At 35.1% G+C, this 27,951-nt stretch overlaps 2 protein-coding genes across 2 annotated transcripts; both read left to right on the forward strand.

The window, feature by feature from the left end:
* Positions 1–24,354: 24,354 nt before the first annotated feature.
* Positions 24,355–25,026, forward strand: LOC149224325 (uncharacterized). Its single transcript, XM_089388153.1, has 2 exons — positions 24,355–24,630; positions 24,715–25,026. The coding sequence occupies exons 1-2, from the start codon at positions 24,355–24,357 to the stop codon at positions 25,024–25,026; spliced, it is 588 nt and encodes a 195-aa protein (XP_089244279.1).
* Positions 25,027–25,739: 713 nt separating this feature from the next.
* Positions 25,740–26,885, forward strand: LOC149224326 (uncharacterized). The gene is made up of 2 exons (XM_089388154.1): positions 25,740–26,060; positions 26,202–26,885. Exons 1-2 carry the CDS (start codon positions 25,740–25,742, stop codon positions 26,883–26,885), a joined length of 1,005 nt encoding a protein of 334 aa, XP_089244280.1.
* The last annotated feature ends 1,066 nt before the right edge of the window (positions 26,886–27,951 follow it).

Raw genomic sequence — 27,951 nt, forward strand, 5'->3', positions numbered from 1 at the left:
TTGGATGCGAGTATATTTGGGTGTGGGGCAAAGTAGATTCAATCGTGGGATAGGTTGAGCCGGTTGGAACATCTAGCTACTAGAAAAATTCAATTGTTGGGAATATTTGGCCAGAAGAAGATTAAAAACTTCCCTTCTCCTCCTAATGTGTGGTTAGGGTTTCACACTCGACTCACATATCTCAAAAAAATATTGATGACCAACTTTCTCACTACCACATTAAATTTTCTGTCGGGCACTCTACGTGGCTCTCTATTTTTGGGGCTTCACATAACTTTGTTTTCTCCCCAACGCTCCTCTCTATGTGTCTCACAAGTTCACATGACTTTGTTTTCTCCATAGCCCTCTCCATCGCTGAGATTGATTCTCCGTAGTAAAACTAAAACCATGGCAACTCATCAAGGAAACACCCGTTGGAAAGGCTATTAGGTTTTGTTATTCATGAGAATTAGTATATTTAGGTTTATCAAATATATCCTCTTTGTTTTTCTGAAAATATATAAGGTAAGCTGCATTACAATAGTTTTGATAACTATATTTTTATTTATAACACTAAATAACCACAACAACAGGATTTACTTGGGTAAACATCAGTTTTACAAGTAATTTTGTTATCATATTTTAACAAACATAAGATATAAGTGGTGGTTGCTACTGTGGTGGTTATATGTGGTCTTCTATGAAGATTGATAAAAATTACCAAAAACAAAAAACAAAAAAAACATCAAATATCAAATAAGAGTGGCAATTCAACCTGCATTTGTAGATAGAGATAGCAGCCAGAATCAGTCCCTATTACTAATTTGACAGTTAAATTATGATAAAATTTTCCAATAGATAATAAATAAATTAAGAAAAAACTAAATATTTAAAATAATGATTATATCACATGTAAAATATAATTGATATTAAACAAATTTGATAAATAACATATATAAATAATTAAAAAAAATTAATGTAATTTATTTTTCTTTTTAAATACTAAAATTAATATTAAATTTCAATGTTAATATCATTTTATAAAACTAAATTTTAAATGATAATAATTATATAAGTTGAATTAATATATTTAACATTTTTAAATTATTTTATTAAATTTTAATGGTAATACCATTATATAAAATTACATTTGAAATGATAATAAATATATAAATTGAGTTAATATATTTAACCTTTTTAAATTAGTTTTTTAACCCTGCAATACTTTCATCAAAATTCAATAGTAAATGTTCCATGAAATAGTTTATTCCCCAAATGATTGAAACAATAATACCCTTCCCATGAAATTTGAATATAATAAAAATTAATCTCCACACAAACGGACCACTCACACCTTATGGAGTTTGATAATGCCATATCATTTGACTGTAATAGGTTTTCCTCTAAAACAGTGTCATCTCATTGTACTGGGATGATATCTAGTTCCCTTCCTCTTTGATAACGTGTCTCTGCAAAGAAGTTATGTCGATCCTTTCGATGTCATTGTTGATAAGTAATAATAGAAAATGTGTATTGTTCTGAAATCCACGCTTTTTTGAAAAACCATGCTTAAAACCCATCAGAATATCAACAACGTCAGTTTTACAACCCTTTGAAAACAAAATAAAAAATCATACTCAATAAAACCACTATTGTCATTAGATTCACCATGTGAGTAATCTACGGTTATAATTTAATTTGATGTTTTATATGCAAAACAATCACAACGATCTCTCATTCCACTATATTATGTATCCACTTATTTTTGCAACAAAGTTATGTCGGTACACAGAATATGTGTGTCGCGTCTACATGCACGCACTTACTGAAATCAATGTATTTTCTGTAAGGCTCAAAACCTTACAAATATTAAACAATTTCTATACTAATCATTGAAATGATCATCTATCGGTAAATTTTAAACCAGACAAATATTAAATCACGCATGTTTAACGCGTTTACTAAGGAAGAGTAAAACTTCATAAAAATGATATTGTGATTGGGTTCAGCCAATTCATAGAAGTTCATTTTACTGTTTTTTACCGTTTTCAAACGATATATACATTCAATCATAATATCTCTTGGTATATATCTCAATCATTGTTAGGTTTTTTTGGGTTGGCTCAATTAAACAGAATCTACTGACGAGTACGATCTTGGATTCAATTGAGCATGTAACTGGAAGTAACTGTAAAAGTTTTTTGTGATATTTGTTAATATAGATTTATTTTAAATATAGATTTAATTTGAGTCTAGGAAGATTTAATTTTTCATGTGTAAATTTTTTTGTCACTTTATATTAATTTTTTTTTTTTTTTTAAGAGATCTAAGCAAAAAAAAATTTCAATTTTGATAATAGAAAAAACACTTACCCAGCATAGTAAGCTGTTAAATGAACTTTTCATCCCAACAACGAGCTATGACATACAACTGGCTACATACATAGTGAGGTACATTTTTAATAAAAATATACATATTTAGAAAACTAAAATTGCTGTTCAAAGTGGCAAGCTGGAATTATGGGTTTAGATTCTAGAAACTCCTTGCCACAACTATTTCGTCTAAACCGCAGGAGGAAAATGCCCTGATTTGACTTAAAAAACAGCCACTGACCATCTCGACAATCCATCATGTCTCGCTTTATCATCATAAATCTTTGCCACGGTTAGTTTTACTGACGGTTTTTTAACTAAGCTGAAATCTCTGTCGAGCACCCGTACACAATCCAGATAATGGTGGCGACCTGTCCATGATTTTAAAAAATGACGTCACCCCACAGAGACAAGACTGTTGTGCAGGCTGCGGTGTAGTTGTTGGATGTCTCTTTACTAACTCGTTCATTAACTACGAGGCAGCCCATTGTAATGTTCGGATCCCTTCGCATAAATTTTAGAAAATCAAGATTACCAACAAATTATAGAATATTTTGTTTTATTAAAAATGTTATATTAAACTATATTAAATCTCAGTCTTATAATTTTAGTTTCATAATCTTTGTTGTAATACTTACTTTTTTAGTCTTTTGGGATGTCAAAATTATAATGAATTGGTGAGATTTCTCTCCAAGGTTTTTGAGCATAGGAATAAAATATTAAATCAAACTAAATAATTCATTTCTTTAGGTCAAATAAACCAAAATTTGGTCTCTACGTCAACATCATCATTTATATATATATATATATATATATATATATATATTTCCAAATAACAAAAATCAACTTTATATTGGGAAATAATATATTTCCATTATATATATTTCCATTGGGTGCGGTCTCGCATTCTAATTTGAACTGTCTCGGTTATATATACGTTCGGATTTCTACGGCTTTGGTCTTTCGGATATACACAAATACCTCCATAGCTCGAGCTGTTTCGACATCCAATTTTTCTGCCGCATCTTCCTCGTTTTCTCTTTGATTTCCGTCAATTGCAGCCGTCATTCCAACCGGTTCTCAGGCCGTAAAATCTATAAATACCTCGTCTTTCGCAGGCGATCAGTGGCGGTTCCAGAGCTTGCTAGGGTTTCATCACTGGAACTTAAATCACGGGCTCAGAGCGCATGCGAGATCACTCCTCGATCTCAGTCAATTATAGCCCTCAAAGGGTTTCCAACTGGTTCTCAGGCCATAAAATCTTTAAATGCCTCGTCTTTCTCAGGCGATCAGTCGCGGTTCCGGAGCTTGCTAGGGTTTCATCACTGGAACTTACTTCACAGGCTCAAAGTGAACGCGAGATCATCCGCTGTCGTTTTAAGCGCTGTCGAACGGAAAATGTCCACCATGGATGCGTCTCTTTTATTTTGATATTTTGAAGTAAATATCGAGATCTAAATGCAGTAAAGTAAATATGGTCGCTCCATGAGGCACGTACTCCTCATTCATTAGCTTTCGGTATAGATCTGCGGTATTGAATTGAATCTGCGGTATAGATTTGGTGCAGATCTGCGTAAAATATGGCTCCGAGCTTCGCAAAAATAACTGGTGGCTCATCCGTCTCTGGAGGGCAATCTCCTGCCCATATCGTGAGTGAAGCCCCATCTCCCACTATCCAAGTGGTCCAGGACTCACTCGATGAAGCTTTGAAGTTCTCCGAAAGTGCCCTAATTTGCCGGTTCAATGGTTTTTGGCCGCGGCTGATAGCACTCCACAATTGGATCTCGGAGGTATGGAAGCCTATCATTTCTGATGAAATTAATATCTACCCCTGTGCTAGAGGTTTCTTTATAGTAGATTTTGAAAATCCTGAAAGCAGACAATGTATTCTAGATTCCGGCCCTTGGTTTTGGGAAAAATCAGGCCTATTCATGAAGCCATGGAACCCATCATTCGATCCCTCTATAGCAGTGATAACCTCTGCACCAGTTTGGGTGAGATTGCCAAGCCTGCCCTTGCATCTCTGGAATCTCTCCTCGCTAAAAGCCATCGGAAATGCAATTGGGAAATTTTACTGCAGGTGCCCAGAAACAGAGGAATATGCCAGAACCACCTATGCACGCATCTGTGTGGAAATGGATTTCAGTGCCGGATTCCCAGCTGAAATAAACCTAACAAGTAAAGACTATGTGTGGAACCAGAAGCTTGATTATGAAAGTGTCCTCTTCAGATGTCGATCGTGCTTTGAGACGGGGCATCTAGCCAAAAATTGCCCAAAAGCCTTTGAAAAAAATTTTGCTAGAAAAAACCACCACAGATCTACATGGTGGGAAGGAGCACAAAAAGAACACTACACTGTCATCAAAGAAGAATATTCTAGAGAAAACTCTGAGTCACAAGAAATCAAGGAAGAAGGAAACAACTCTCAAAGCAAGCAAGGAGAAAGCCCGCCCCAACAAATCAACAGTTATGAGGATTTGAATACCGCAGAAAATAAATCTTCATTTAACAGCAAAGCAGATCTCCTAAACCAAACTTCTCCGACTATAGATCGCGAAGCTAAGACACCAATGTCCCAAGAACCAGAAGAGATGAAGGAGATGCAAGACAAAGGAAGTTGGAAGACCGTAGAGAAAAGAAAGAAAGCTACAACACCAGTCTCGCCAAGAAAGATGAGGAGCCAGACAAGTAAAAATTAAGAAAATTGTAGGTCCGATAGACCAATTTGGTCTCAGTGAACGTTAACCATCATCATCATCATAATATATTTCCCCCATATATATATATATATATATATATATATATATATATATATATATATATATATATATATATATATATATATATCCAACATTCATAAAATTACATCATATCATATATTATTATTATGATGCAAAAAAAACCTTATCAATCTCTCATATATATATATATATATATAACAATTTCGTTTTCTTGTCATGTGGTTTATAAAACATATATTTAAGGCAATAAAATCTCCATATAAATCCATATTTTTCAAATTGATCTTATTTTCTTTATTAAAACAATTTCCTAGCAATAATAAGAATATAACTTTAAGATCGAGGACAAATCAAACACCAAAATGGTATATGAGATTCCATTGTAAGAAAAGTGACTCACCAAATTGGTATATGAAATTCCCTTGAGAGAAAAGTGGCTCACCAAATTCATATATGAAATTCCCTTGTGAGAAAAGTGACTTACCAAATTGGTATACGAAATTTCCATGTAACAAAAGTGACACGCTGCTCATTTAATTCTTAATGTCTATAAAGCATACATACTCTACCTTCTTTATATTTCAACTTTTAATCTTTCCAAAAAAACTCATTCTTAACTATTAATCCTACTCAAACTGTAATTATTCATATATTATATTTTTATAATGAATATATATATATATATATACTCTTAAATTAAAAAAATAAAAATATATAAAACTAATTACGGAATTTGATATACTCCTAAATTTTCTTTATAATAAATCCAATATTATAATTAATTTATAAAACATTTATCATTTATAATTATAATAAAAAAATTCAATATAATAATTATATGGATGGGCATTTCTATTTTGGAACAAAGATTTTAAAATTTTAATTTAATTATCAATAATTATTACCTAAGTGGTATAGATTTCACCTCCATAAAATATTTTAGAATATTTTTTATAGTACACACAAATCAAAGTATAATATTTGTTTCCATAGGGTTATGAATTTTTGTCCATTTATTTAAATTCATTAATTTAAAATATGTCATACAAACAAGTGTCATCTAAAATGATTTTGGTTTTTCAACATGTGGTATTGATAAACGATGGTATTGCCCCGTAGAATTATAAAAAAAACACATTTATAGATGAATTATAAAAAAAACTCAAAAAATTACAGATTAAGAATCTCCATAATAAAGTTGGAGTAATTTTATATGATTAAGAATCGTGTTTCATTATTTATATATATATATATATATATATATATATATATATATATATATATATATATATATATATATATATATATATATATATTCAATAATAATAATAATAAAATAATTGGAAAAAAATGGGAATTTGAAAGGTATGATGAAGTGTTTTGATTTGATAATTATTATTATTATGATTAAGTGTCTTATATGATTATATCTTTAAAAAATGTTATATGAATCTATAATTATTTTTATTTTCAACAAATATATTAAATTAAAAACACTAACAAAATTAATAAGCCAAACATGGGGTGCTTAGTGTGAAGAGAGAATCATTTTAATGTTTAGTATGAATGAGATGTGTAATTCCTTCTATGTTCAAGCACATGTTCTTTTCAAAACAAAAATAAATTTAAATTTTTGGGATAAAAGGCTCACTAATGGTTAATACATTTAGTGCTCAAACTTTATATATATATATATATATATATATATATATATATATATATATATAAATTAAAATGATTAAAAAATGAATATACATATTCAATTACATTTACTTAAAAATATTATAAAATATCAATAATCTTGCTTCCATATTCTTCCTAAGTGTGTTGTCCATTGTTGTTTTAGAAACTCACTAAAGTCTCGTATAGGGGAGATGTATAGGCATAACGTAAGAATGCATGTTTTAATTAGTATTTAAATTAAAACATATATAAATATAAAATGTAAATGAAAATCAAATAATTCTAACTATAACCAAACCATGGAATATAACACTTTTCTCAAAAGTTACTTTAACACAATAAAATCCAATGACTAAAAATAAATAGTTTAGTAAGGTATAGACAAACTGATATTTATATATAATATTTAATTTAATAGAAATTAAAAAATTCATAATTTAATAATATTTCTAAAATGGTTAACAAAAAAACTAATATTAATAAATGTAGTTAAATTTAATTTAATAAATGAAAATACAAATAGGTTGTATACGAGAGACCCATTAATTACTTCAACAACTTCAACAATAATTATTTCAGATAATATATATGAAAAATGCCCATCTCAATTTATAAGTGATAATAAAACATTATAAATAACTAAATCAAGAATTAAACACTATAATTTATAGAAAAATTAATAATTAAAGGTTATAACATTTTTTATTAAGATTATGAGTTAATTTCTGGTAATTTAATTAATAGATGAAATTGTTCTTTTCAGGGAAATATTTTTTAGTGAATTTATACAAAATCGAGTACAAATTTTTAAAAATTATATGCTTAAGCTGTTTAATTTTCAAATAAAATTTCAATGTGCAAAAGCTATCTATGCATTCAAAAGTGTATTTTAAATAACAAGAAATCACAATCTTGCTAGAACTTGTATTGTTGGATTACGACCAAAAAATCATTTTTCTAATAGTATGGTAGAAATGTTTTAATATAATCTAATATCCTATAAACATTTTGACTACTAAAAATAAAATAATTAATAATTATAATTATCAATAAAACATTTTGACTCAATCAAATTAAATAAATAAAATAAAATAAAATACAAGAAAGAGAAATAATTATCATAATTATTAGTTATAATTAATAATTAAACTAGCCTATATCCATCCTACCTACAGATCTACCAAACTTTGAGAGGGATCAAATCTCAAGTTGTGATGCCCCTATGCTTTGTTTTTCAAAGACATGACTATTTTTAACTATTGTGGTTATTATTTGAACTTAATGGTTGTGAAGGCCAAGATTTGAATTAATCGATGATGTAAATAAAATTTATATATAAATGTTTTACTACACGGAAATGTTATGGGAAAGAGGACATGAGTAATAGATACTTCTTGCTATTCTAGAAAGTTATTAAATGGTTAATTCCACATGGTAGACCCTCCCAAATCTTTCTCTTGAAAAAAATTCCTAGACAAAGTTTCCATTCGGAGAAAAACATAATTGGAGAGAAATACTATGCTGAGTGGGAATTTAACTTAGCTAGAGGGAAATGCTAAATTGGTTAAAAAAAATTTGAGAAAAACATGATGGGAGAGAAAGGCATGCTTAAAAGGAAAAAATGAAATATTTTTTTCCTAATTAAAAGAAAAAACCTAGATAAAGAAAATAGGTGCAGATCCTAAAAGCAGGATGTTGCTAAAAAAAATATGTTGGAAAAAAAAATAGAATACAACTAACATAATATAGAGGGGTCATTGTTCCTAGATGAAAGAATTCTAAGCTTGGGGGGAGTTGCTAGTGGCAACTTGTTGTTTGGGAGGAAAGTTCTCTCTCCCACAATTTTCCCAAATGATCGAGTTTCATCAAATAAATTAGTTTTTTCTTACTGAATCAGTTTATTTATGTGATTTATGGAATCTATTTTAAGATATTCTCGTATGAATTCTACAATATGTATGGTTATGGTGTATATATGTATATTCAACAATACACATAGGTAGTACTATAAATGCATGTTGAATGGTATGTTGGTCATTAAATCATATTTCATTATTTGATTCTAATTCACAACCACATGTGTAGTAGAAAATTTAAGAAACTATTATAGAACTTATACATGTGAGAGATTATAGAAAAAATATAACCAAACCTAGCTTATAAAAAACAAGTGACATATATTAGCCTTCTAGACCTTTTAAGAAATATTTGCATCTATAAATTTAGTTCTTTAGTTCTGAGACATGGAGTTAATACTAATTAGTATATACTTTATTACATGTGAAGAGAGACCAACAGTTAGGAGAAACTGAGTTGTGGGAGCTATAGGATAAACCTAGAACTAATTATATAGGAGAAGACTAGATATCTACAAGGGAGGTAACTAGTCTCGGATAGAGAGAAAAGGATAGAAAACTATAAGTTGGACTTCCATATTAAGATTTTATACAAGAAAAGAAATATGGAATAAGTAAATGTATCAAACAAGTTAAATGCTCAAACTATGTTTGTTAGTCTAGTTGTCATTCAATCCAATAATTGTATATTAAACCTTCCTTTAATAAAAGAAAATTAGAGATAATTAGTGGGTACTAAATGGAGGGTTAAATCTCTAGGAAGAAGGTCCCACTAGCCATCTATTTCTTGAAAATAGTATGGTGTAATTAAATGATATGGACACATTATCATTTTGATGTGGCTAAATCACATGACTAGTTAGAAAGTTATCAAAGAAAGTTGCAGGCACTACTTTTAAAGTGTGATTTGACAATGATACTACACAATATTCTTAAAAGACATAGTCCTTAGTACAAATTTCAAGCAATGCGAGAAACAATAATTATTATTATTCTATGAATTTAACACGGTTATTATTATTTATATTTTTGCAAATATTTAGTGAGAAAGAGAATAATAAGACAAACATATATCTAGTTTCCATTGAAAAGTAGTCTATAGTGTTGACAAACCAGAGGCAAAGAATAGTAATAGTATACATGAAATCGATGTAGTAAGATGTTGTAGCTACTACAACTCCTCATCCAAAAAATTTCTCGTTCTTTGATTTTGGAGACTCTCTTTGACCATTAGAACTATTATTTTAACTTGCGCCAAGTTTTCTTCTTGTTTTACTAGGTGTTGCAACCACTCATTCTCTCATGTTAGACTTGCAATGTCTTAATTGTTCTTTATTTTTAACGGCTGACAATCAGTCCTTGTTGACAATGGTTGCACAACTTTTGAAGACAAACAAATCACCTTTTCTGGAAACAAGCTAACTCTTGCCTTAATGACATCGATTACATGCATCGCTTTGAAAAATTATGTAATCCTCTATCATAGTGAATTGTGCAACCCCTTGTCATAGTGAATTGCACAACCCATGGATAGAATAAAATGCATAATCAGTTGTGAGAGAAAATTGTGCAATCCACTGAGCCAATAAACTGCGTAGTTTTAGTAGCAAGCCAAATACACACTCCTAGAAAATAGTAATTGTACACTTCCTAGTGAAAACCATGCCAAATTTTAATTGATAGTGTGGCACATGATTTTAATTTTATCTTCTAACATGTGTTAGTCATCTAGAAGTGGCTCCTTGATTCTAGGTATGTGCACCCAAAACACCAACCCTAATCTCGTGGGTGCTCATATATATGAGAAATCCATCCTAGATCTCATTCTCACACTTGTATGTAGAGCTCTACTCATTCTCATGAGCACAAGGAGCTTTGGATTCCATTTGCACTACTTTTCCAAGTAAGTTTCTCAACTATCACTTTTTCTTTCACTTTTGTCGCTTTTGACTTCCCAAGCGTGGTTTTGTCCTAATATTCTTATAAAAAGTTTATTTTATAATATTATCAGCTTATACAAGTGTTGGTACAGTATTTTGAACTTATTTTCAATTGTCACAACCCATTCCTTATATTTTTTCCTACTAGTAAATAGTTATTGTTGGGTATATTGATGCATGCATGTTGTTTTCCTTTCATTATATTTATTTCTCGATGTGAGTAACTTTTTTACATGAATCTTTGGCTGATCCACATCCTTCCTTTCTTCACTTAGTTCATCTGGAGCCTATCCTTTTTCCAGAGAAAACTACATAAATTTCGAAGTCTTCTTCTGGCAATGACTCCCTTCTTCCATATGCAACCGTCCACTACGAAATCACTGCATCCCTCAATTTCACATTTCATAATCATAGTCAACAATGAGGCCTTCCTATCCCTTGCAACTACACATTGTGCAGTCTAGGACCCTCTCTCCAACAGAAGTTGTGATTGTGAAAATCTAGTCCTTAGTCAAGCTCCCTTGCAATAAGGAACTACCCAATCATTCATATGATGTTGTGAAGTGCACATTTCCAATTACTAGTGAGGTCACTCCACCTCACTTGTGCTCTAGCATTGCACAATTCCTCTTCTCAGTGACTATCCTCTACTTGTGAATTGTTAGATTAGTTGATCTCTTGCGAAAATAAATTTTGGTTCCCATGAGTGCATCTTGTTCATCGGGTTATACACATCCAAAACACATCATTCTTTAATCATCTAATAGCACCATTCAACCAAAGAAGGGATCATCTAAAGAGGTCACAAAAAGTAGTACTGAAGATGCCATTGATAATACATTGATAGGAGTTCCTATATATCTTATTATGCACTCAATTCTTTATCGAAAAAGAATATACTATCACATGGCTCACTATAAAATATGTATTCAATCCAAAGGTGTTTGCAAAAGATCTGGGAGATAGCAAAGTTTATGAGAATATTCTTAAGTTAGGGTTCCACAAAGTTTTTTCCAGGTATCTAGTGCTTCCTTGTGTTGATGTCATCAATTGGATATTATAGGGTCTACACACTAAGAACATGGTGATCAATAGTCTAGGTGGGAAAAAACTTGCCTCATACTAGCCACATGAATTTCACTTATATTAAAACTTTCCCAAGCCTGAGCAACAATTAGATTCTCAATTTTTTGTAGATTATAGTTATCAAGAGGACACTGTAGAAGTTATTAAGTCATGGTGGAGGGAACCAACTAAGCTTCACTAGAAGCCTGATAGTACTTACAAGACTAAGTCCCTAAAAATCTTACCAGTTCTTGATGGCTATGTGTTGCAGGATGTCTGGATAGAATGATACTGAATCCTTTGTTGAAGGGTGGATATTCATGTTGTATCCACTCATCATGGAAGGAAAAGTATTAAATTGGTCACATTTGTTTTTCCAATAGTTGAGGGTTAATTTGAACAAGGAAAAAGAAACACCCAAGGGAAAGTAACCACAGCTTTACATGTCTTCCTACTTACTAGATGGTATTTATGCTCACCATGAACTCTCGGGTCTAGAATAGAGGTGGGCCCTGAGGGAGCTCCCTATCAATGTGTATTGTAATGTATTGTCAGAGCACAATTATAAAAGGGTATATAAGAAAATTGATGAGAACTTCTTCATGGTTCTATATCAGATGATATTTGAGGATCAATCAGAACCTTTCATGTCCCACGAGGCTAGGAAAATAGTGGAAGAGATAACATATTGGTGCCTCAACTTAGGGCACATACCTCAAAGTGTTTGGTTCTTAGAAGCCTCCACATCATTTTCCGAGGTATGTGACCAATAATATGGTCATGAAATAGGTTTATTATCATCTTAGTACAGGTCTATCTTATTTACTATAGAAGAAGAAGAAGGTGATTTGGCCTTCCTTCCCTCTGCAAGTCGAATCCTATGAGCTCAAGAGCTTAAAGGATGCAAAAGTAGAAGTTGAATAACTTTGCCGCTTTATGTTTAGTGAGATTATCTTTCACAAATATGATCCCACGGGAGTATCTAAAGGAAATTATTGTAAGTTACATTTTGTCTCGGCTTATGAGACTTATTGCTAAGAAGAGGAAGAGAAGATAACTAATTCTTACATTACTTCCCGACTACATGCACCAGGTAGTGAGGTTGGACCTTTGAGTCTAGTTCTTGAGTAGAATGATGTCCAAGAAGTGAACCAATAGGAATTTCCCACTCCATTCACCACTATTATGTACAAGAGGAAATTGTGCATAAAACAGTAGCAGAGCAGAGTTGAAAGTTCAAAGTATATCATTTTATTCTTAGAGTGACCATTGGAGAAGAAAAGAAAAGAAAGAAATCATAAGAATTAAAGAAGAATCAACATGAAGAAGAAAAGAGATAGGAGGAGGAATGGATACATAGAGGAACAAGAAAGGAAAGGAAAATAATACATGTAGGAACAAGAAGAATTGAGAAGGAAGGAAGTAGAAGGAGCGAGACAAAAATAGTTTGAGGAAGAATAGTAGATATAGTTGATGGTCTAGGAAAGCTAGCAAAAGCAGGATGAAGAATTTTTAAGAGAAACAGAGGAGAAGATACATGTCTAAGACATGAAGGTTGAACGGGAGGAGGATAACCAATAGGTCGACGTTGTGCCTATTGTAGAACAATCTAGAAATCAACCTTTACCTCTGCTTGTTGTTGGAAAAATCCAATTCAATGAGATGGGAATATCTCCTCCAAATGATGATATTGTCATGGATATTTCGAATCTTACCTTTGATCAGTTAAAGAACATAATAGTGTAGGAAAGGTGGAAATATTTTCCTAATAACTTGGTCCCTCCTATTTATATTCATATAGAGGGTGATTATACCTAATACCAAGAAGAATATGAAAATAGTTGCGACAACAAACCTAGACTTTGCACAAGCTACGAAAGTAAAGAAATAATTCTTGATGTAAGAAAATAAGTAATTGGAAAAAGATTTAACTTCTGCAAGGCAACAAACTGGTCATCTCCTCACCAAGAACCAAAGGTAGTCTTCCATTGATTTCACCTAAGGGAGATGTGGGAATCTATAGGTGAGAAAAAATGATCATATGATGACACTATGAGGTAGTTTTATGAAGAAATGATCACCCTCCATAAGGTAGTGGCTCCCTTGCATACAATGAAAAAGTGATCGTAGGAGGATGTGAAAGTTCTAAAGATAATTCATTCAACCCTCGATATGATCCAAGAATGGGGCACTAAGTACATAAATGAACCATTAGAGCTGGCCAGGAAAATAAAGTAGGAAGAAGAATTGGAAAGGGATGAGGTTGGAATACTTGTACAGGTAAACAAAAATCTTAGCACGTATGTGGCCCACATCATAATCATCAATTCGTGACTATACCATAGTTTGGACACCTTGGTCAAATTGCACAAGATTCATTCTATAGGAGAAATTGCAAAAAAAAAGGGAGGAAATGTTATTAGGTAGAAAATTGAAGAATTATTGAGAAACATAAGGAAAATAGCTACTAAAGAAGATTTTGAGATCATAAGGAAAAACATTCAATAGTTTGTAGTTAGACCTACAAAGTTAACAAAAAATTGTCCTTATTATGGAATATTGTTCAAGCAAGTTCCAAAACTATTTATCGAGATGAAATGGAGGCAAGAGTTAAATATAAGACATATCTTACGTCAAATATTGAGTACATAACAACACAGTACAAAGCTTTGTACCATTATGTTACATTAGAGCTACAAGTAGAAGATGTTGAGCTAGAGTGTCCTTAAGCTCAAACATAATGTATAGATTCTTGCCTTATTACAATCTAGTCACATTTTATTTTATGTGATCTTGTATTTAGAAAATAATGAGAAATTTAAATGTAAGTGGAAGTCCAAGAGTCAAATATGGTATATTAAGATTCATTAGATAGAATAGATACCAAAGAAGCTCAAGAGTCATGAGGGAGTTCAAAGGTCACAAGGGAAGGTGAGAGGTCACCTCATATGCTATAACTAAACCCTAATAAATCAAGAAAGGGGATTAGAACTTGATATTAGTAGCCTTAGCTTCTCTATTTGAGCATAGGAGTGAGTATCAATCTTTGGAGAAGAAAGTCGTAGCTTCATGTTCCACTATTTAGGTTGGCGCCATATCATTATATTGTATACATGGAACTTTCACTTAATGATCGAAATATCTCAGAGGGAACACACTTTCATTCATGTATCATGAATTTTGTAGGACTATTCTTTGAATATTTACGGTACATGTTATTTCATTCATGCTAATATCCATGAACTATTTTGTTCACTTTAGTATGTTTCTTGTTCCATTTTCATTGGATTATGCTTTCATGATCGTTATTATCTTGTGAACTATTTTATAACCTAACTATTGATTCTTTATATGTTTGTGTGTCTCTATTAAGATACTACTATTACTTTTCTTCTAAAGGCTCACTATTTTTCCCCTTTGCGTGAAACAACCCCTTATATATTACAATTGATATTGAAAATTTTAATTACTTGCTAATACCAAATTTATGTGTATGTCTTATTATGTGTTAATTTTGTCCAGGGAACATCTTTAAGATCACAATTATGGCAACTAGTCATATTACTGATCGAGGCAACTACTCCAAATGGTGTGAGGTATAATAGGGACTTCATATCAGAGAGACCCCGTTGGTTGATGAATTTCCAACACCATCAACATAAGGAGATTCAAGTAAATTCCTTAAATTACACAATAGTATAAGTCAAGTTTGAGTATAGTGGATTGAGGGGTCAGAGTAAACCATAGGAAAGAGAGTAAAATTTAGCCACAATATTAATAAAATCAATATAGTGACTAATACAAATGATAACAATGACCATCAGAGCTCTAGAAAACACGTAAACCATGAAACTCAAGCAAGAGTATTGATATATTATGTTAAAATTATATAACTATGGTAAAATTATACTTTGGAAAACTCATATAATCAAGATAATAATTTCAATAGATTCCTCGTTTCGAGAGGACCAAAATCGACTTAAATATCACCATATTTGGACAAGAAGAAGTTGGTTTTTGAATTATTTTATTCATTCATGTATAATGGAATGGGTCAGTGCTAAGCACATGTGAAATTCGTTAGGTTTAACTCAACCCCAAGTGGACCCATATGAAATACTATAAATAGAAGCAACATCAAGCTCATTTCTACACATTGATCAAGCCATCTTCTACTCTTCCCTTTTGTCTTGGTTCGCATAGGTTTGATAGACGAAGATCGCTCAAGTGTCTAAAATCACAAGGGTGAAGCTCACACGTGTATAGGATTTTTGAGTCTCCAATGCTCGCATGTAACTAAGTTTTTTATTTCCTAGAAGCTGGCACAGTATGGTAATGGGAGCATCTAGGAAGTCTCAAAGTGTTTATGGGAGCGTCCAAGAGGCTAAGGTGTCTATAGTCCAGTTTTGTCTCCAAATGCACACTGAAAATGGTCTAGGGAATGTCCAATATTCCATGGACACTCACACAAAATCCTAATGGGAGTGTCCAAGGTTTTAGGCAGATTTGAGTATGTTTGGACCGGAGATGCCCTCATCTAGTTCTCTGGAGAGTGTCTAGATTTCTCCCATACGCACTCATCCACTTCTATCCAGAGCTTCTAGATCTTTCTTAGACTCTCACACACAGTATATCTGCAAGCATCCCTGACCTAGAGATGAGTATTAGTATGCAACAATGTTCATCAGTGTTCAACACAGTGACAACAATATCGATTAGTTAACTAAAGTCAGTGACTGAGCATTACAGTCCTCAGAATCAGGATCATTGAGTATAAGTATGTTCAAGGTCATGTTATGGATGTTCTAGTTGTTTTTGTTTCTTTCATGAAGATATGAATCATTGTACTCTCCTTTTCTAAATCATTTGATGGTGATCTAAGAAGAAGGAGAATTTTCAAGGGTTTTCACCATAGTGGATTTTGCCCTGGTCTTCAACCAATCCTAGTGTCTCTATGTGTGCATGCGTTTAAGCTACTGTTATTTTATGTTCCGCTACATTGATGATGATGATGTTTTTTCTCTACATAATTGTATAATGGTGTAGATCTGAATAAGATGATGAATAATTGCATAAGCTGATGAATAATAGTGTAGATCTGAATAATGTTATAATGTTATGGAGTGAACTTAATATGTTAATGAATAAATGCAATTATCTAAGTAATGAACAATGTAGCCCTCTGAAAAATTAACATGGTTTCAGAGCTGGGCTAAAGAAAAGCCATGGATATCACCCCGATGATGACATCATTGATGGAAGTAAGAAGAGGATGGTGGAGACCTAAAATAGTTCTAGGTTTTGAAGAAAATCATAGGCAAATTTATTATTAAGATTAGGGTTTGATAGAAACACTGGTTTATGGAAAAGACATGAGATATAGCATGGTCAAAGAAGACTCAAGAACCCGAGATATATTTGATGAATCCCTAGATGGGATAATCCCTACTAGTCCTGGTTGATTGATTAAAGTTAACAATGTTATGCGGACAATGAATGGTGATGATTGGATCTAGAGGGAAAGGATTGCCTCTCATTGAAGATAAGTATTTCTTGACTTATGATGCCTCTTACCTTTGTTTAGACTTATGGATTTGATTATTATGTTTATTGTTTTTACTTCCTTCATATGTATTTGAGTATATGGATGCTTCTAACCTCCTCGATGAGATGTGATGGGTGAATCCTTCTTGAGGATAATTTGAAATGCAGGAAGGATGGCTAGAGATGGAAAAGGTAAAGATGCACTATATGGAAAGATGACAAAGTAATTCAAGCTGCCTATGTCTAATGAAAAGGTGCACAGGTATTTGAATACCATAAGGTATGCCTTGTATGTTGTATTTTAGTAGTAACATTTATGGCTAGGTAATCCTTAGGGTATGATGTGAATGTCTCTTTAATGGCTCATACATGCATATGAAACTAACTTGGACCTATGTCTCCTATGATGAAATTATGCAATGGACGTTGAACATTTTAATCTTCTTGACATCTATGAGGCTATCTAATGTTGATACATTGATATACTTGATGTTTAGCTAACATCTATATATTGGATATATTGATCCCATAAATAAGGTGTTGGGCTACTAATTTGTCAATATTATTATCACTTTTTAACATACATTTCATCCATTTATACTATTATTTTATCACATTATTTATCAAAATTTATTATATAATTCCATTTATAATTATTTGTGCTCTTGTGGATAAGTAATATTTGTTCTCCTTCATTTTTAATAAATTGATGATTATTATGCATGATTTTGACAATGATGGTTTATTGATGAAATTTTTATAACATCACTCATGATTTTAGCGTCCAAGATCTCTTCCAGATTGCAAATTTGGTCTTCATTTCATAATCAAATATTCCAACTCAAAAATTTGTTGTAATAAAAAATAACAGATTTGCATTAGATGTTTATGGAAAACGAAGAAGAATATTGAAAATTTGAGAATTCAGTCTCGATTGGGAGAAAAGAAAGGTTCTTCAAAGGGCATATTGTAGATTTTCTATTATGGCCATTTTCCAAATTACCGAATTGCAATAACTAGATTCGACTTGTTCCAGTTGAATCATGATGGTAAGATCTCTCAGATCTCATCTTATTGAGATTTTGTAATCAATCTAAATTGTATGGTAAATCATTTTGTAATCAATTTGTTGTAAATTTCCCTTTGTTTTTTATGTATTTAAAAGACATAATTCAGATCGAAAATGGAGATAATGCATATACGGAGCAGATCAGATATTGAAGGTCTCCTTTGAGAATGTAATATAAAAATTTAGTATTTTCCTCTTGATTAATGCAATCTTGATCTTCTGAGTATTATCCAGCTTTCAAGATTTTTGCCACAGCCTTGATCGAAGAGTTGGGCCCACTCAATTGATTAGGTGTTGTTGGATTAGTGGTGTGTTTAGATTTATTTTTGTTGTAATTATTTCCTTATCATTGTAATGGTTCATTAGGTTTTTGATGTTGTGAACCCTAATTTGTTGTTACTCTTATTTTTGTTACTGTTAGTTTTTGTTGTTACACATTGTTATATTGTAAATTGAATGCTCAATGTTGAGTAGGGAAACCGTGGCCCGCATAGACTTTGAACGGTAGCCTTGAAATAACAATATGAGCTCCAGATTGTCAATTAATGTGGGGAAGGTTGAATTTTATAATTCAGATTTGAACACCAACAAGCAGCTAGCACCTTTACTCTAGTAGATGATACTCTTGATAATTGTTGTGCATAAGACATGATGATTTTCACATAGAAGGTTAGCTCATTAATTCTTATACATGATACTATTGATAATTCTTGTAATTAGCATGCTGAAAGCTAATGGAAAGAGATATTGTCAATCTTGTTGTTTTGGTAATGTTTTATTGAATGACCTAACCTGATCCTATTGATCATGATAAGCATGGTAACCTTGATGTTAGAGGTATAACTATGAGATTGATATTCTATATCTCTTATTACCTGTGGTAATGCCTTGATGGAATATGGTTAAACAGAATTCCCTAACTTCATGGAGTGACTTGATAGAAAAGTGTTATTATGTTCATGATATGTTGTCACTTATGTCTGTTGCCCTAATATTTCAAGTCTAACTCTTCAAAAAATATTGATGACCATTATCTAACAGATTTGTTGTTACATGACTCTAGTAGATACAGGTTGATGACATGAATGAAGATGAATGAAGTAGGTTCCCAATCAGAGGGATAGTCTCTTCTAAAGATTCTTACTGACATCACTATTTGCATTATGTATTATTGAAGGATGATTTATGTGCATCTGACATTATTGAACTACGACAAAGTCTTAGATATGAAGCTTGTACATAAATTAGGGTTTTTGTTCTAGACATAGGCAAAGAACTAAGAGATTTTATCCCTCGACACATGCATGTTAAAGCCTAGGTAATGTCTAGGAAGCTAAAGATTCCCCAATTCTAAGTTGAAGGGAGCATCTAGGGGTTTGATTTTGTTGACTATCATGTAAAGTTCTCTAAAGTTGTCTAAACTTTGAATCAAGGTGCCTCTCACATTCTCCCACTGTAAAATTATTTCTGAATTTGTTGGGTTAAATTGTTGATCACAAAAAATATAGTATGCATGAAATAAGATATTCACTTGGAAGACGTTAGTACTATAGATATGTTGCAGATAACCATATGATCTGAAAGCAGGAAAAGCTTAAATGTTTTCCATAATATGAACATGAATATTGAACTTGTGTTTGGAGATGACCAGGACATACATATAGATATGTCATTGTGTTTAAGGCTTGTGTTACAAGAGTTTGGCATGATTTGGCTATAGACGAGTTGTTTTTTGAGCATTGACATGATGCTTGCCATTGACTTAGAACTTTGAATTGATGATTGTGCTACACTTTGGACTATAGATCTCTCTACGATAACAAATTTGGATTTGACCTGATGAATAATGATTTGATTTTGATGATTGTTTATTTTCCCTAATGTCAATGCTATGTGGACATAGTGACCTTCAATAACTTACTAGATATTTGGAAAAGTGGTTTTGTATCGTCCTCCTTGTTCATAGCACAATGGTTGAAGTATTGATAGTTGTAATTCAGTATGAATATGGAACCTGCATGACTTATCCTTCGTGTATGCATTTGCATTTAGTGACGTAAATAATGTGTATTATGATTATTAGAATTACTTGATGAATTTTTGGATTGATATTGCATGGTTTATGACAACTTGTTGTTGTAATAAATGAACCCAAGACTTGATATGTGCTCTACCTGTCACATAGTTGGAATAATTGATATTGTGATATTGATGACTTTGGTAATAGTTTTGATCTTACTTCTCAACTCCGATGAGCTGACTTTATTTGATTATGTTGTCTTAGTAAGGAATTATGCTTACAGAGAGAATTGTATGAAGCAAGATCCCTGATCCAAATATGTCCATATTTGATAGTTACCTGATGAAGTTAGGATGATGAGTTCCAAGATATGGCTTTGATTTTGATTATGCTTTTGGTTTTACATACTGATGGTATACTCTTCGAAAGATTGAAATGATGTATCATGGCATGATGTATCAATTTCTAGAATTTGGGAAAGAAATTCTATATTGCAAAGATGTTGAAAAATGTTTTCGAATAATGGAAATTAAAATCCTTGGACACTCTGATTTGAAGTTCAAGATGTTGTTAAACTTGACATGGCATTGGACATCTGATTAAGGCATTGATGTTCCATCTTTGAACACACACACACACACACACACACACATATATATTTTATGTGCAGAGAACCTGAATAAATTCATGATTGAGTTGCTTAATTCCCATAGAGTTGCCACAAAACATCCTTTGAAATGTTTGCATGAGATGTTCTATTTTTTAAGCTGATATATTTCTCCTATGATATGTGAATACATGGATGTATTGTTGTTAATAGATATTATTGTTGACGAGAACATATGAGTGTTACCTTATATGAGATCTTCCATGATATTATTGATGACAGGTCCATAGCTTTACACTCAACCGAGATTGAGTACAATGTTGCTAACATGGATATCTATGAGGTAGGATGTAGAAGCTCCTTAGAGATCCATTTGATCAAGATCTGAATATGAAATGGATACATTGTGATGATAGAGAATCCCATATATATAGTTGGTACTGAGATACTTCCATATATTGAGACAATGCAGTTGTTCGAGACAAGCTTAGGCTTGTGATTGACACCTCCTTGACAGGGAGGATGATTATGGTATCCTTTTGTGATTTATATCATTAATTATGATCTAACATGATATTTGATTTAATGTCATGTATAATAGTTGTTATTGAGACAAGAAGATACCATATTTGAGTATGATGACAGCAATGCTGATTAAGGACACTGAGCCAACTCTTCCTCCCTATCTAAGCCCCTAGGGTGAGGAATTGAGATAAAGAGCTCGTATGGTTGAGGGAAATCTAGACAATATGGTATGATCCCTATCTGTTACCCATAGGGTTAGAGATGCTTCTCCCTTATCTTCATAGGGTTGGAGAATGTTTCTCCCCTATCTCATCTTTGTAGAGTATACCCCAATTGGTATCATACACACAAGTAGGGCTTGTCGGGAATACTACTCCTAGTTTTTCCAACGACTTGAGAGTGTACTTGGGTTGTACAACCCAAGTCAATTATGATGCAGGTGTTCAACCACATGAATATTCAAGGTTATCGATGGGAAGATCGATAGGAAATAGGATGGGTTGAGATAAACCTATGCAGTTTTTGGTTGAGATTGAGCTCCCTCATGTGATTTGAGGGTTTATATGTTCTCCCATGTGTCTTTGGATATCCTATTGCTCAATATGGGGTCGTAGATGTATAGCTCCCCCATGAGATTTAGGTCGAGATGTTCTCCCTGATGTGGTTATAGGTTGACATGTGCTCCTTGATGGTATGATCTTTGATGATGATTAATGATGAGATTCTTGGTAGTAGTCTGATGGATAGAGGGTGGTAGATTGAGCTCCCTTCCGATGTCAAAATTATTCATCTTTTATATTTGAGAATGTTCAGCATATGAGAAGGAACAATCAAGAGATGAGAAATAATAAGCAAGGGATAGATTGAGATGTACATTTATGATATGTGATGATGAGATACTTGAGAAGGTCATGGCATGAAGACTACATGACAGAGATGATCAGTGACAATACATGATGACACTTGAAGATACCAGAATGGCATGGACAGATATTGGCAGGTGGAATTCTCCCTAGTTGAGAGGGAGTGTTAAAATTATGCAAATGTGGTCAAATTCCACTTTAGAAATCTCATATGATGAATATAATAATTGCAATAGATTCCTCTTTTTGAGAGGACCAAAATCAACCTAAATATCACATTATTTGGACAAGTATAATTTGGTTTTTGAATTATTTTATTCATTCATGTATAATGGAATGGGTCGGCCCTAAGCACATGTGAAATTTGTTATGTCGGCCTCAACCCCAAGTGGACCCTCATGAAAGCCTATAAATAGAAGTGACCTCAAGCTCATTTATACACATTTATCATGCCATCTTCTACTCTTCTCTTTTCTCTTTTTTCAAGGTTTAGTACATTTAAATTAGGGTATGTTGGTAGCAACTCACTCAAGTCTAAAAAATTATTTAAATATAATACATTAACTATTAATAATAAATGTTGTGATAACTAATACTAATAGAAAAAATTATAAAAAAATAGTACACACTGAGCCTAATACTATATTTTTCTATCTAAAAAATAATTAGAGAATTTTTTTTTCTAAATTATGAAAATGTTGACAAATAGCTAAATAATTAAAATGTTAAAAGGTAAGGAAAAATGTTACTCAAGTTCAAATTTTCACCCATAATATAATAGGTATAGATAATAAGGTTTAATTAGCCTATTATGATAGAAATTAACATAAGGATTGGAGCAATATCCCTCAACAAATTACAGTTTTCGAATATGTGAAGATATGGTTAAACATATCCTTCTATAAAACTCTTCAAGAGTGTTTAATATTTCTATAGGAAGCACTAGAAATATTTTTCTAGGGAATATGAGTAAGAAAAGGAGGAGAAACAACCCAAGAAAACCAAATCAAACAAGAGGTTTCCAACCTGTACGTGAAAAATCCAAAGACGGATAGTAAGTGTTGATTTCTCTAGGTTCAACAAAAACTAGAAGAAATTTCCTTTAACAAATAACTACTTCAAATAATTTATTAGCACCAATTCTATATAACATCTAATATCATTTGAATGAGATGAGAGAGGATGGAGGCGCTCTGTAAAATGGCCTAACGGAGACCTGCATGAACGGGGTTGCAGGCCGGTTACAGCCCTGTAGCCTCCCCCGACCCCGTACCTTTACCTTTACTTGATCTCTGTGCCAGGGCTTTTTCCCCTTTTGTCACTCCGCTTGGTCGAACATCCCTACCTTTACCCTCTGTCTCGTTTTACCCTCTTTGTTTTTACCCCGTTTCAGGTTTTCACCCATCTTCGAACAACGCTAGGGTTTTTACAGCCTCGCCGACAGCTAATGGTAGGAACAATCACTATCTATCCGCCTGCGCAACCTGGCTGAGCCCCTTCTGCTCCACAACTCCATCTTGTACAACCCTAACGGTCTTTCCTCACTGTCGGTGCCGGTCTCTGGCGGTTTCCTGGATTCGAGGTAGTTACAAGCAGTTGGCGATATGGACATTGACGAGGTGGATTACTCGAACTCCCCGCTGGCAGAAAGCTCCATCTGGCGATCCACGTTCTCAACTTCAGGAGGTATGTACAGTGAAAATTTGTCCACCAGCTTTGAGGACCTCACACAGTTGACCGATCCGTCTATTCCCACCTCTCTGCTCCCTGGTGATAACTCCTCCTGGGCCACTTTTTCTGCTCCATCCCCGGCTTCCCTTGGTTTCCTTGCGGATTGCTTATAATCCTCCCCTACCGATGCTGGTCCTTCTATTCAGTCGGGGCTCCCCTCCATCCCCAATCTTCCCACTGACCCTCTGGAGATCCCTGCTCCCACTGATCCTTGCCCCCCACTGCCCCCCGGCCTCCTCTGGAAGCTACCACGCTATCCCCCCTCTCCCAGAGGCCATCCCCCCCCCCCTGCATGAACCCTAACCCCCCCCCTTGGCTCCCCCCCGGCAGGACCCAGGGCACCTGAAAACCCTAGACGCATGTCCTCCCGCCCCCTGAAGAAGCAACGCTGTTTTAAATCCAGATCTGAGGACGTCTTCCTGAGACTTGAAGAAGACATTCAGTGGGGAGACGCTATGGATCTAGCAGACAGAGTACTTGTAGGTCGCATTTGGGGCAGGCATATCTCAGCGGAAAAACTGAAGACCTGCTCCACGGAGATTTGGGGCCAATATCTGGCGAAAATTCCCTCTGTCCAGACTTTCGTGCGAGGCTGGTTCGCACTGAGGTTCGGAAGGGCGGACCACACAAGCTGGGTATTGTCATCTTTCTAGAATTTTGAAAAAGCTCCGGTACTCCTCAAACGATGGGCGCCCCTTTTTGACCCGGAGACGGAACAGATTGGGGTCGGGCCAGTCTGGGTCAGACTACCGGGCCTGCCTCTACAGTATTGGTCCGAGGACATCTTCAGAAGAATAGGGAACCCATTGGGCACTTTCATGGAATCTGACAAATCTTACCTTTCGACGGGGATGATGGCGTACGCCAGGGTTCTTGTTCATCTAGATACCAGAGGGGGCTTGCCGGAACACATCACCATCCAGTGGAAATCCTCCTCAAGGAAGCAGAAGCTCGACTATGAAGGAATCCCTTATCGATGCAGAAGATGCCATCAGGTGGGACACCTCTACAAAGACTGCCCCCTCCTCTAAAAAGTCCAGCAGACCCCCATTACACAGGACCAGCCCACTACTGAAGGTCTACCTAACCCTCCAGCAGCGGCGGCACCTAGAACAGAGCACAATATAACCTCTGACATGGTAGAAGCGCCACCTGCACCTCGGCAAAAGAAGCAAGGAACGATCCCGATCCGGCCTCCATCTCCTCCTATGATGCATTCAAAGGCTGCAAAAGGAGTTGTCTTCTCATCGGGTACGTCTTTTCCTTTATCAGTCTCTGCTTCGCTTCTTACTTCTTTGAGTTTATCTCTCCCTTATCACTTCCCCCCCCCCCCAATCAAGATTCCCCCCCCCCCCTCTTCCCCGCTTGCCCTCGATCTGGTAAAGGTCGCCCGTCCGCCTCATCCCCCTTCACGCTCTCTTTATATGACATGCCCCATCCCACAGCCCTTGGGCTTACCAACCTCCTACTCCCTCCCTTCCATCCCCCCCCTCTCCTTTCACTCGCCCTCCCCCTCGGTAAACTCTACACCGAGGTACTCCACCCGCTCGATCACCAAGCAGTTTGAATTGGACGCCATTGGGCTGTCTGTGGAGCCTCTCATCCTTTCACCCAAGCAGGGAAGAGGCAAACCTTCCTCCCTCCACAAGGCTAAGAAACAAGCTGGGGACGATGTCATCCAGGGCAAACAACACACCATTGAAAGGGTACTTAGAGCAAAGGACACCCTCCCCCATCCCCCTCCATGAAGATTTTATCTTTCAACTGTAGAGGGCTGGCCAGCCCAGAGAAAAAACTGGCCCTGAAACGACTCTTATTCTTTGAACCGGTTGATATCATCTTTCTACAAGAAACCCTATGCAAAGCAGACTCGGCCACGTCCATCCTCGGCTCTTGGATGCCAGGATGGTCTTTCTATGCCATAGATGTCTCTGGACGATCTGGGGGTATAGCTATTGGCTTCAAGAACTGCTCCATCAATCTGAAGAATATCTGGGGTGGAGGAGGTTTTTTGGGTGCGGACATATATTCCATGGAACTGGAGGAGGATCTAAGAATCATAAATGTATATGGGCCTTGCCTCAATAGGGATCTCTTCTGGCGAAAGATTTTCAGCTCCCCCCTCCTCCTAGCCGAGAATATAATTATAGGAGGAGATTTGAATTTCTCTATGGGCCACTCAGAATCCTGGGGACATATTGTGTAGATTGACCCGCTATCTGATTTCTTCGAGCAGCTGCTTGAGGATCATCACTGGATCGATATCCCCTCATCTAAGATCCAGAACACATGGAAGAATAATCGAACTGGTGAACAAAGCCTAGCCAGGAGGTTGGACCGCTTTATTATCAAGGAGGATTTCCACAGTAATCACCCCAGATCCAGGCAATGGGTTGGAAGTGGAGGGATATCGGACCACATACCTATATTTCTCGAAGTTGGAGCAAGGCAACAGAAACTCAAGGCCCCTTTCAAGTTCAATTCCACATGGCTCAGGGACCCCTCCTATATTAAACTCATATCAGACTATTGGAAATCACATCCGATCCCCGAGGGAGAAGACCCAGCCACCTGCTTTGTAAGGAACCTCTTTGAAATCAAGGTGCTGTCCAGAGAATGGGCTCACAAGAAAAGGCAACAAGATGACCAAACGATCTCCCTAGCAAAGCAAGCAATTGTAGACCTAGAATCCCACTCGGAGGGAACCTATATCTCCCTGGAAAAGAAAGCCATGTATGAAGGCCTTATCAATCAGAGATCACAAGTTCTAAGAGACCGAGAGGCAAGCTGGAGATTAAGAAGTAGAGCCATCTGGCTCAAGGAAGGGGACGAGAATACAAAGTTTTTCCATCGGTTTGCAAATGAACGGAAAGCGATCAACATTATCTAGGAGCTGCAAGATGAACAGGGCCAACAGGTCCACACCTCCAGAGAACTGGCCTTCCTAGCCTCCTCACACTTCAGGAATATATACAGGGCCCCGAGAGAAGCAAATCTGCTAGAGATCATGAGAGTGGCCGAGCTCTTCCCCAGGTTTGTGGATGACGAGGAAGCATCTGAGCTCACTAAAGAAATTACATTGGGGGAGCTGGAAGCCACCATTCGGGGTTTCCAAAGAGACAAAAGCCCAGAACCTGATGGCTGGTCCATCGAATTCTATCTAGCCTTCTTCGAACTTCTGGGCCTGGACCTCCTTAAAGTGATCAATCATTGCAACCTCTCAGGAAATATCCCCTCGGCCATCAAAGCTACCTTCATTGCCCTCATTCCCAAATCCGACAAGCCAGTCTCTTTTGATGATTTTAGGCCAATCTCGCTCTGCAATTGCCTTTATAATATTATGGCCAAAATCCTTGCGAACAGGCTCAAGCCCATCCTTTCAGCCCATATATCCCCTGAACAATTTGCGTTCCTCCATCGCCGTCAGATCCATCAAGCTATTGGTACTGCACAAGAACTTCTCCACTCAATGCAGAGAAGGCATATGAAAGGAATGATCCTTAAGGTAGATCTCTCTAAAGCTTTCGATAGGGCAAACCTGCTTTACATCCGAATGCTTCTCACACATCCGGGGTTTCCCTATATGTTTATCAAGAGGATTATGAGCTGTATTTCTGATGTGCCGTACAGTGTCCTACTTAATGGTGCCCCCACCCCTTTCTTCACTGCCGAAAGAGGTCTACGGCAAGGATGCCCCCTATCCCCTTTACTATTCCTTCTCATCATGGAAGGGCTTAGCAGGCTGATAGCATCAGAACACAGGAGGGGCAGGATTAAGGGGATAAAAATCACAGAAAACTGCTCTCTCACCCACCTCCTGTTTGTGGATGATGTGCTCATCTTCTTAAATGGAAGCCTGGCCGACACCTCAGCCTTACAACTTATTTTTTACCTATTTCAGAATGCTACAGGAATGATTATAAATGTTCATAAATCCACCCTTACAGTAACTGGCT

Source organism: Pinus tabuliformis, chromosome Q (assembly GCF_031772625.1).
Source record: "Pinus tabuliformis cultivar Carrire ecotype Pingquan chromosome Q, CPIR1, whole genome shotgun sequence".
Classification (NCBI taxonomy): domain Eukaryota; kingdom Viridiplantae; phylum Streptophyta; class Pinopsida; order Pinales; family Pinaceae; genus Pinus; species Pinus tabuliformis.

Excerpts from the sequence above, each read along its gene's own strand:
- LOC149224325 (XM_089388153.1), top strand. The coding sequence starts at position 24,355 with ATGTCCTCCCGCCCCCTGAAGAAGCAACGCTGTTTTAAATCCAGATCT. Across the intron at positions 24,631-24,714 it reads GGGCGGACCACACAAGCTGG|ATTGGGGTCGGGCCAGTCTG; the intron begins GTATTGTCATCT and ends GAGACGGAACAG.
- LOC149224326 (XM_089388154.1), top strand. The coding sequence starts at position 25,740 with ATGAAGATTTTATCTTTCAACTGTAGAGGGCTGGCCAGCCCAGAGAAA. Across the intron at positions 26,061-26,201 it reads AGGATCTAAGAATCATAAAT|ATTGACCCGCTATCTGATTT; the intron begins GTATATGGGCCT and ends CATATTGTGTAG.